Raw genomic sequence first — 11,968 nt, 5'->3', positions numbered from 1 at the left:
CCAAGGAGGGCAAAATATGACTTTAACTGAAATAAAAAAAAAAAAATTCCCTCAACATCTAACAATTTTATGTAAAAAAAGAAAACCTGGATATATGAGAGTATTTTTAAAGTGTGATTTTCCGATATGGGAAAGCCATGGAAATTAAAGTCTTTAAAAAAAGTAAGTCGGAGGACTAAAAGCAGGGTAGGAGTGTAACTTTACACATAAATACGAATATATGAAAACATTGCAATCAGATTTCTTCACTCAGAAATTGTTCTATTATGCTCTTTAATTAGTTAGGGATTAAATGCACTTATATTATAAATACAATATTATAAACAACTTGCTCAGAAGAATAAAATGCTAAATATATTTAAATGTAATTGATATGTTAATGATCAATAAGGAATCCATTAAGTACAAAACGTTACTGACGTTGATATTTTTACTGTACTAAACTTATATATTATTCCAGTCCAAAATACACTATTCTTTGTCAGCCAAAGTTAGCACTAGACAGCACTTGGACAAAGCACATCACAGAAGTTTTGCAACTATATGCATCATGTTTTTGTTTCAAGTTCAACAAGAGAAAAAAACAACAAACACTTGAATTTCAGTTCAACTTTATTTCCTTGTGCATTTAATATCAGGTAATCTGAATGGAGGAGGATACAGACCACTGTAGTGCCATTTCCGCACACTAGAGTACAAGTTCGCCTTTTGGAAAATCTTAGGAAACAAAATGTTTTTCTTCTGTGAGATTATGTAAAAACTGTTTTTGGCATATTGTGCCATGGTAACACCCTTATGATGAGGTAAATCAACCAAATGCAAGAACAGGAATGCGTTATGATCAGATCCACCAAGAGCAGGCCTGAATGACGTTGGCAGGGCAGCTTCTCCCAGAGCTGGAGGATTTTGTTAAAAAGCAGCAGTCAACAGTGGCACAAAATTCTCCTTCTGCAGTGACCAGTATTAAAAGGCACTTGGACTGATGATAACAAGGAAAACTCTGATAGGGGATCCCTCAATTCTTCTCCAATGTTAGACCACACTAAAAAACGGATACTGAAAATAATGAAAGAAATAATTATGTCTGTGCCAAGGTATTTCAAATAGCATATCAGAGTCACATTGCTGCACACACAGTACCTGCTGTTGGAATTACAGATCTCCGATGGGAATAATTTCTTCATTGATGAAAAACTCAATGGTCTCTTCCTCCCAGTCATCGATATTGCTGTCCAGCTCATCAGTGTCCACACCTAGAAAAGGTCAGAAAATTCAGCGATTACTAAAATAGTCACATACTGAACTTTTAGTTTAGGGCTGCCACCATTATTACATTTTTGTAAAAAATTAACTTATTTAGATTTATTAAATTGTGCTAATTTTGTGTTTATTATACCGCAAACTAAATACACTATGTGTCACCCTCCCTTTAAACATTTAAACAATGTACAATTTTAATTTGGGCTTTATAAACCAAAAACACAGGAAAAGCCATGAATAAAGCTCGCAAATGTTGGTCATATATCTTTGGTTATAAACAATTACACTGTCTGTTGCCATGCATCATTTGGTAGGGCTACATTTATATTCTGACACTGCTGATGGGAAGCTGACATTCTGGTTGTCTAGTATCACATTTTTAATGAGGTGATACAAATTTACAAAAACAAACTTTTTGATACAAAAATACAAATTTATCAAGTCAAAAAAAAAAATATCTGGCTGTTCTATTTCTATTTAGCTTAAAATTAAAATGTTGCCACAAGTGGAACTTTATTTTTTTTTTTAAAAATATGTCAATTTCAAAACTGCTCCAACTGAATTTCACACAAAGGTTTTTTTTCTGCAGTATACAGAATATATAAAATTATTTCTAAAATATATCATTTTTAATTCACAATTTCCACCTTACAAAATATTTGTAAGCTTGGCATAAGGCTATTCATTTACAGATCCAGAAAACATCTTGAGAACCCTAGAAGTTTTGCTAAAGCCCTCCGGTTATTTATAATATTCAGTATTTGGACTATAAAAGTTCTTTATTTGACTGGCAATGTGATTGTTTAATCTTTTAAGCTATGCATCACAGTTGTTTAATAAAAAATTGTGGATGGATCAGTAAATGCAACAGGTGTATTCTAGAGAAAGGCAATGAGAGAGGTCACTGATGGTCAGTAAAACTCCATGTTAAACAGAGCTGCCCTCTCTGCATTAATCACCTCCTCTGAGTTCAAGGCGGAGAGGTCTCTGCTCGTTGTACATGTCTATGGCTCTCTCGCGGTACTTGCGATAGTCCTCCATCATGGTACGTCTCTTGTCCACCAGTTCCTGTGAAGCACAAGGCACTCATTTGAATTTGAGTACTGACCATTTGATCCATATATATATATATATATATATATATAAAAACAGCAACAACAACAGATCAATTTCATACCTTTGATGCCTTGGACTGACTGAGACGATCTTTCTGCTCGAAGATCTTGGAGTACTTCTTCAGGTCCTTCTTAATGAGCTGTGGATTTCAAAATGTAAAGTGAGATTTGAGTTGACTCTGCTTGACAGAAATGAGAGAGACCCTGCATCTGACCCCTTCTCACCTTTATTTGCTCTTCGGTCAGGAGAGAGGGAGGACGGGGCCTCCACAGCAGCTGGCAGAAACGCTCTTTGTTGTTCTTCTGCAGCAGTCGGCCCTGGAATGTCCACAGCCAAAAGGCGTTGTCCACCTAAAAATGTTTAAATTAAATTTAAATTAAATCAGTTTATACAAAGGCATCTGATATGCATTTTCAATCCACAGAGGAATAATAATAAAAACTTCCCTGTATATTTCCTCACTGAAATCCAATCTTATTTCATGTTTCTTATTCATTTTGGGGTGCTAATTCTAAAAATAGTGACTATTTTGCTATTGCACCACACATTTTTAAACAAAATGGATTTCATTGCATTTTTGCTTTTTATAATTATTTGTAAGGTGTAGTCGACTTGTAATATCTCTTAACTAGTAAAGAATCATGATTCCCCTCTTCCTCTGAGCCAGTTTACAACTATCGGTTCAATTCTGAGCTGATTTCTTACGTGTATGAATTCTAAAGACCTTACTTGATGCCTAATAAAAAGCCAGGTTCAACTGAATGTTTTCTGCTACATCTGTGGGTGTTTTACCATTTTACCACATTAGAAAATTAGACTGGGATGGAAAAAACGCTTATTTATAAACTTGTTTATGTAAATGTTTTTCACATTAAATGAAGTGTTTAAGCCCATTTCAACTCCTTATAGATTGTGTTTAATTTATGATACATTTTGAATACTTATGTTTTGTCTTTAAAACTGAAACGCCTGAACAATCTTAATTCTTAGTTTGTGAAAAATTATTAATGTATTTATTGATATTTTTAACTCAACGTCAAAGGTATTTTTTTCATAAAAGATTCTTACTGACCTCAAACTTTTGAACGCTAGTGTAAATGAATGATTATAATATTTGCAATTGAATCAGATAAATCACCTTGTGGCTCCACCAGGAGACAGATGTCACAACATATCGTCCAGTGGGGTCCCATTCTACATCTGAGGCCATGTAATGCTCGGCGATGTTCATCATGGTGCAGTCTGACGTGTCCACAAAAGCAAGAGCTCCATTCATGCTACAGGATGAAGCAGGGAAAATGATTCAAATGAACCACTCTAAAAGAAAGTACAATCTCAACACATTTAATGAGTACAGACCTCCTCAATCCAGCCAACACCAAAAACTGCCCCTGTGGACTCCAGAAGATGCTGTTTGCCTGTTGCTTGTCAAACATTTCTGAAACACATTTTTTTAGTTAATTTATAGATCATGTACATGTATATATAAAAATAAAATAAATCAAGAGTAATACATTCACAATGTGAACACTCACTTATTAAGTCAATTTTGCCATTGTTCTTCACATGGTAGAATGATACATTGATTCTGGGAGATTCACCATGCAGCACAGCAAATTTGCTGCCATTTGGTTCCCAAGCAAAGGCAATGATGCTCTCTGTAAGACAGACAGAGATATCAGAAGATATTAAAGATAGTAATAAACAAGAAATAGCTATATAATGTCTCAAGATCCATCTCTATTTACCTTTCATCTCCACCACATCCACAGGCACCTGCTTCTCTCTCATTCTGAAGATCTCGAAGTTGGTGACAACACCCTAAGGTAAAAAGAAATCGAGCAAATCCGTGAAAAGGAAACATTAAGATTTAGCATCAAAGCACGATTTCAAAATAGCTGTTATACCTGTGTTCCTTTGGGAGTCCTGTCCACCTTCACACAGAGATAGTCTCCGTTTTTCTGCCAGTGAAGTTTGCAGTCCACAACATTAAACAGGTTGCGGACTCTGATCTCATTCCTGGATGGAAGCTGCATGAGTGTTACTCTTGCTGGGATGTCCTTATCCTCAGGGACCCAGAATGCAATGATATTATCACCAGGTGACCAGGAGAAATCCCTGTGGACATAAAATTCATTCTACATTAGAACAGAACTTAAAATAAGAATAATTGGAATTAGTACTTTAAAAACAAAATAAATAAAATAATGCATTTATTTAGCAAGGATGCATTAAATTATTCAAAAGTGACTGTATAGGCTTTTATTTTTCGGAACGTTAATGATGTGCACCCCTAAAGGGAATAAATGCAAGATACACAAGAAAAATATATTTCAATTTTCTTTCACAATTATGTCGTTGGGTAATTATCCTCTATATAAAGCCATTATTAATATGCAGGACATTGAGATCACTTATGAATGCGCGTTTGCTTTTTACTTTCACTTTCAAATGCGTGTTCACACGTAGCCTACTCTACTACAGAGCAGCACTACTTTCGACACATTTCACAAGATTAGATGTTTGTCAGTGGTGCTCAGGATGTGCAAATCATTCGCCATCGTCCCATCAATCATCTCTCCTTACCTCTCTCTGTTTATGTGGTTAAGTGAAAATTTATGTACTGTTATGTAAAAGGCAACCGCTAGCAAGCGGCTTACCATGTCCCTTTAGTGGCTCTGTACAAAGCATTATTAGTTTTCCATGCCTTTCCGAATATGGATTCACTTTTCGGGCACATCCCTACTGAAGACTAAGTAATGATGCTAAAAATGCAGCTTTGCATCACAGGAATACATTACATTTCAAAATACATTCGAATAAAAAAACAGTTAATTTAAATTTTAATAGTTTCACAGTATTCCTGTTATTTTTTTTTTTCTGTTTATGACCAAATTAATGCAGCCTTGGCAAGCGTAAGAGACTTCTTTTAAAACATCCCAAGATTTTGAACAGTAGTGTATTTATGCATTTTTAATCGTTTTATTATACTCACTTAATTCCATTAATCTTCAAACTCTTCTTGTCCAAAAGTCCCATTGACTAGAAAAGAATACATTTTGATTTGTTAGACGACTGAACTCTTGAGGATTCTCAAACCTTGTATCTCTGACACAGGACACTTACCGGTGTTTCATAGATGCTCAGCGTGTCCTGCGTCATTCGGGCAAAGAACTTCCCATCTGGACTCCACCTGAACAGAACAAGTTTATATTGTTACATTGAATATATTATGTTATATATTATAGTTTGACTATAATGGAGTGGTAAAACATGCCATGAAAATCGGATCCACACTTACTTGAAAATTGGCCAGTGGGCAGAGCTTTCACAGTGGAAGCCTCGTTTCTTCTGTCCTGTGAGAACATCCCAGATGATGATGGCCTGTGGGTCGTCTTTAGTGTCCATAAGAGGGCTGAATGTGACAACATATCTGCAAAAACCAAGTACATAAATGTGTAACAGCATGAGAAAAGAAAAAAAATCATCTAACTGTACCATGCAATAGTCAATGATATTGATAGTTACCATCGACTAACAACCAGGGTTATTAACTAAAACAATTCAAATAAAATCCATATCCATATCTATATATATATCTATATATATATATATATATATCTATATCTATATATATATATATATATATATATAAAAAACTATTTCAGCTCACTGCCAAGGCAACATCTCTTTAACGTTGATGTACTAAAACTAAAAATGGAATGTAAAAATTATACGTAATAAAGTATTTTTTTAAATGACAAAAAAAAAACCACACAAATTACTAAAACTTTAAATTTAAAATAAAAACAGAAAGTTTTAATGTCCCTCCATGTTATAAGCAAAGTTTTTAGTTTTTCAGTGAATTTTATAAATTAACGCTGAAACGATTCCTTGAGTAACTCGATTACAAAAAATTATCGAGGCAAATTCCTCTGCCTCGAATCCTCTTTTAATTTATTTTAAATCTCACGTCATGTTCTTTTGCAATGATTTTTTTTTATGTGACAACCCGTTTACGTCAACCACAAAGCGGAAGGAAACACAAGGGCTCGCTGCGTCCAGAATCGCATACTGCAAGGAGTCAGCAGTGTTTTGATTTGAGGGCGGGCAAACGTAAAGAGAACGTCGTGGCGTGTGTCCATTGCAAGATAGAGCTGGCATACCATGACTAGAGCCGTATGATTTCCACGATGCAGAAAACGGAAAACCAGTCATAAAAACGGAATTTACAGTTTAATGCAGAATGGCCCGGAATTTGCCAAATTTTGAATGAATTAATCTAAAATAGGTCATTGCACTTACATCAAATCACGATATGGACTAATATCTGTAAATATTAAGCCGGAACAGTCTATTTAAATATAAATCCTGCATGTTCTGTGTGTCTCTGTTAATGAATGGAGCAGAAGCGGGACTTCCTTTAATCACACACACACTGAAGCGAGATTTCAGCTTCTGCTGTCTCACTAAATAAGGACATGAACACATGAACAACATCTCCAGAAATGCTCTGACAGTCACTTCATGAGCATTTGTCTGTTTGATTTAAGTAAAACTAGCGTCACATCACATACACAGAACTGTAAAGGGGTGTAACGGTTCACTTGTTTTCTCGATGCATCGATTACAAACGCTGACGATTCATATGCACCGATCTTGAAACATGATTTTTGAATCACAAATCGCCGATCTCGGACAGTAATCGATTTAAAGGGGAAGTCGTGGCCTAGTGGTTAGAGAGTTTGACTCCTAACCCTAGGGTTGTGGGTTCGAGTCTTGGGCTGGCAATACCACGACTGAGGTGCCCTTGAGCAAGACATCGAACCCCCAACTGCTCCTCGAGCATCGCAGCATAAATGGCTGCCCACTGCTCCGGGTGTGTGTGTGTTCACTGCTCTGTGTGTGTGCACTTTGGATGGGTTAAATGCAGAGCACGAATTCTGAGTACGGGTCACCATACTTGGCTGAATGTCATGTCACTTCACTTTAAAATGCTAAGAATCTAATGGATCGTGGTTTCTATAGAGATTCAATGCTTTCAAAATATATACCGTATTTTCCAAACTATAAGTCAAACAAACTTTTTTTTTCATAGTTTGGCTGGTCCTGCGACTTATAGTCAGGTGCTCCTTATTTATCAATTAATTTGACATGAACCAAGAGAAATGAACCAAGAGAAATGAACTAAGAGAAAACATTACCGTCTACAGCCACGAGTGCTGCTCAGTGCTCCTGTAGCCTACACTGAAAACAGAGCGCCCTCTCGCAGCTGTAGACGGTAATGTTTTCTCTTGGTTCTTGGGTCTAAATAAATGCGACATAGTCCAGTGCGACTTATATATGTTTTTTTCCTCGTCATGACATATTTTTGGACTGATGCGACTTATACTTAGGTGCAACTTATAGTCCGAAAAATACGGTACACATTAAATTACTACAAGCACAAATTAATTGAGACCTTAAACAGTGTTCGTGCCTCGCATCTATCCTTCACGCTCCACTGTTTACCACCTGTGACTGTCACAGGATTGCGCTCGCGCTCCGTTCTTCTCTGACGGCAGCTGATGACGTGTTATCTCTCCTCAGGACTCGTGGCCAGTTAAACTAAAGTGAAGTAGCTTTACTTTTCTGTAGTTTGTCGATGGCTCTCTGCTGCTAACCAACGCCATTACCTGAGCCATCGAAAGCTGCGTATTTATTAAAGAAGTTTCCACACTGAAAGAGAAGTGATCTCGCTCTCATAGACGTGCCAGGCTTTATCTGCAGCTAAACTGAATAAAAGCAGAATGAACTGATGAAACACAAATAAATACAATTTATGAATGATAAAGTACTGATTGACATCATCATTTATTACAGTCCAGAAACTATAAAGTATATTTTCTACCTTATTCTGTGCAAAAAATTTAAATAATAGCTAATTACATGTAGTAGCCTATATAAAACAATAATAAAATTGCCATTAGGAAAAAAAATATAGATTACAAATGATTATTGTCGAATTCATTGTAAAAAAAATTTTAAAATAATAATGATCATACATAAAATGATTGTATTTGACATTTCTGTCACTTCTGAAATGATGACTACGTCGCTGGTGTGACAATATTAGCTTATACATAATACTCTTAAAGCTCTTTTTTTTAAATCTTGGCTCGCATACATTTTTCATTTGCCATGTCATGCCATAGCATCATTTAACTGGCATTTACAATGGACAAATGGTTTTAACCTACGGCCATAAAGGCTGCAGTGTAATTTGCCCCCTGACTAAGCATTTAAAGAATTTATGGGAAGCATTTAAATAATCCTGTGAATGCACTTAAAGAGTGCATAATCGAATACCCAAAGATTCACAGCCCTAATATATATATATATATATACACATGTATGTATGTATGTATGTATGTGTGTGTGTGTGTGTGTGTTTGTTTAGAAAAAAAAATGGGTGAAAAAAACGGTATTGATTCTCAAAAACAGAATATCAACATAAAAAAAAGATTCATGGCAGTTGTTTTGTTTTGAGTTAACATCCCGACCACTAGATGTTAATGTAGTGTTATAGGGACTGATTATTGCAAATGCTGATTCCACTGTGTTTTGGTTATATCTATCTATCTATCTATCTCTCTCTTTTTTTTTTTTTTTTTTATTATTATTGCTAAGGTTTTCATATGGTGGTGTGTTCTTACCAAATGTTGCTATAAATGTGATTGTATCATATAACAACTGCTGTTAATAGTGTCCACCACTGATAAGCTACTACTAAATATTGTAGAAACTTAATTTTCTGTAAAGTTGCTTTGCAACGAATTGTATTGTAAAAGGCGCTGTATTGAATCGAATTGTGTTCTTAATGACAGCTTTCCTAAAAATGTATCCTATTCCTAAAATAAGAAATATCCCAATATATCGCCTTGCTGACAGTATCGCAACATATCGTATCAGAACTCCTGTATCGTGATACGTATCGTATCGCCAGATTCTTAGCAATACACAGCCCTAATGTCAGTCAACTACAAATATGAACCCATTTCTACAGACATACCTCTCACAGGGTGAGAAATCAATTAGCTGAACCCCCTGATGACTGAACCTCTGGATCTGCTTGAACTTCTCACCGCCCCAGAGAGCAATGCCTCTCTGATGAAATGTGGCCAGATAGGTGCCTTTTGGAGACCAGCGCACGTATGTTTCAGTCCAGCGCTACAAACAAAACGTAACAAAAAGATACTGAATACAGTAAGCAAGGCCACCTGGGTATAATATTCTAAAGATGAACGGGTGAACTCACTGCTCTCTCCTCTACTTCAATAGGCTCCTTGACATCATTAGCAAATATGCCTGTTCTTTCACCAGAGTCATAGATTACACTGTACTGATCACGACAGTCAGTATCCTCCATCCAGTGACGCAGATTCCCCTGAAACCAAAAGACCAGATGTCAAATTAACAACCAAACTGAAAAGTATGTAATTATACTGCAGGGTTGGATTATTACACACAATCAGAACAGTTCTGAAGAATAACTACTCACAAAATCTTTAAAGGGCTGCTTCTCAGGAGTTTCCCACTCATCACAGATTGACATGTACCTACAGAGATGAGAAACTTTTTATTAGAGCCAAAAAATAATACATCAGTCGATATTTAGCATTTTGTTAATCATCGCACCGGCTGAATTTTTCTTCTCTTTGGCCAATAAGCATCAGAAAAAAGGCATTTATTTTTATAAGTTAAGGACTTTTAAATAAATTTAATTGCAGTTTAATAGTATTGATATCAGCTATATCAGCAGCCTCTGCTTTCTAAAATATTGACATCAGCAATCAACAAATGCATATCAGACGACCATTGTTTTAGATTGTCGCAATAACAGTTAAGGACAACATACTTGTCAAAGTCAGTGAACAGATTGACACGGAAAGTATGCTGCTTGTCCAGCTTGTAGCCATCAGCGTTCTTCACAGCTTCATGAGCATGACTTGGTGTAGAATACTCCAAGAAAATGTACCTGGGAAGATGAAGCACATTAATTATAACTCAAAGAATAACAATGCTTTCATGTTCATGTTAATCAGTATTAACTTATATAATAGGTTACAAAAGCACTATTATCCAAGCATCAATTTCTAATATTCATATTCCTTTAAATGTTACGCTATATGTATGTGACCCTGGAGCACAAAACCAGTCAAAGTAGCACGGGGATATTTGTAGCAATAGCCAAAAATACACTGTAAGGGTCAAAAAGATTTATTTTTCTTTTATGCCAAAAATCATTAGGATATTAAGTAAAGACCATATTCCATGAAGATATTTTGTAAATTAACTACCGTAAATATATCAAAACTGATTTTTTTATTAGTATTATGCATTGCTAAAGAATTCATTTAGACATCTTTAAAGTTTTTTTCTCTATATTTTTTTTTTGTGCTCTCAGATTCCTAATTTCCAAATTTCTGTATCTTGGCCAAATATTGTCCAATCCTAACAGGTCATACATCAATGGAAAGCTTATTTATTCAGCTTTCAGATATAGAAACCTCAATTTTGAGAAATGTACCCGTATGACTGGTTTTGTGGTCCAGGGTCATATATCATTTATAACACACACACATATACATATATATATATATATATATATATATATATATATATATATATATATATATATATACAATGATTGGCAAATTGACAACGATGATGCATCTCTACTTCCCACAGCAAGCAAACCATTGTTTACCCCTTGGTCTTTCCATCTGCGTCTGGATAGAATTCATTGGTGATTTTGCCAAACTTTGAGAAGATCTTCTGGATGACGTTCTTGAGTTTCTCCAGTCGTTCTGGTCCGACCTGGGGCACATTATCCACCACCACGACCGAGTCGATACCGTCCGCCTCCAGAGGTCTCTCCCGGAGAACATCCCCCAGCAGCTCTGCGGACGGAGAAAAATATCCAACAAAAGCCACATCAGCATTTAAACATGCTATGGTTTCCGGATATTTCAGCAATACACTTAGCTTTGCGAATTCAAGAGCACAGCAGCTGCTGACGCAATGAGAAAGCGCTGCTGTGACGCGTCTATTTCCCTTAAAGCTGCTTTTGTCCCGCTAGCGCACATGCTCAACTGAAAAACGGATGCGTTAACTGGAAGAAAGTGCGTTTAATCTACGACAATGCACTTAAGCGCTATCATATGGTACTAAACAATAAATCCGAAGGGAGTTGGTATTAGTCTCGGGCTAACGTGTTGCGTTTTAGGGGTTTAGCGTGTGAATCGTATCTCGTTAGCAGGCGGGCTAAAGCGCAGGCCTCTCTTACCCTGATCACTGATGTCATCCACGAAATCCTCCGGATCACTGAACGAAGGCTCTTCTCCGTCGTCGTACTCCATTTCGGCCTCCATATTCTCCGTATCTCGCATTTAGAGATCGATTCTTGTCAGTCTGGGTTTGTGAAAAGGTGGTGGTGAATTTCACTGCATTAATCCAGAGATTTTACTCACTCGGCCATGTGCACAGCAGCCGGCGCCAACCACTGCGAGCGAGAGAAGGACCGTACTATGTGTGGGGAGGGCGGGTGAGG

At 36.4% G+C, this 11,968-nt stretch overlaps 1 protein-coding gene across 1 annotated transcript; it reads right to left on the bottom strand.

Annotated features, from left to right (window-relative positions):
• Positions 1–594: 594 nt before the first annotated feature.
• On the bottom strand, positions 595–11,947 carry eif3ba (eukaryotic translation initiation factor 3, subunit Ba). Its single transcript, XM_059558935.1, has 19 exons — positions 11,705–11,947; positions 11,126–11,318; positions 10,274–10,393; positions 9,917–9,974; positions 9,674–9,802; positions 9,428–9,585; positions 5,678–5,809; positions 5,503–5,569; positions 5,372–5,418; positions 4,284–4,494; positions 4,125–4,197; positions 3,912–4,034; positions 3,736–3,814; positions 3,515–3,653; positions 2,601–2,726; positions 2,438–2,515; positions 2,220–2,328; positions 1,141–1,253; positions 595–1,056 (listed from the first exon to the last, which is right to left on the bottom strand). Exons 1-18 carry the CDS (start codon positions 11,805–11,807, stop codon positions 1,153–1,155), a joined length of 2,046 nt encoding a protein of 681 aa, XP_059414918.1. The 5' UTR covers positions 11,808–11,947; the 3' UTR covers positions 595–1,056; positions 1,141–1,152.
• Positions 11,948–11,968: the final 21 nt, after the last annotated feature.

The sequence above is a fragment of the Carassius carassius genome, chromosome 1 (assembly GCF_963082965.1).
Source record: "Carassius carassius chromosome 1, fCarCar2.1, whole genome shotgun sequence".
NCBI lineage: Eukaryota > Metazoa > Chordata > Actinopteri > Cypriniformes > Cyprinidae > Carassius > Carassius carassius.
Note: the sequence above shows the minus strand (reverse complement) of the source record. Positions and strands in the feature narration are given on the sequence as shown.

Bases quoted from the DNA above. Each gene is read 5' to 3' on its own strand.
- eif3ba (XM_059558935.1), bottom strand. From the start codon at position 11,807: ATGCGAGATACGGAGAATATGGAGGCCGAAATGGAGTACGACGACGGA. The intron at 10,394-11,125 runs GTAAACAATGGT...TCATCTTCCCAG, and splicing joins GCAGATGGAAAGACCAAGGG to GTACATTTTCTTGGAGTATT. The intron at 2,329-2,437 runs GTATGAAATTGA...TGTGCTTCACAG, and splicing joins GTCAGTCCAAGGCATCAAAG to GAACTGGTGGACAAGAGACG.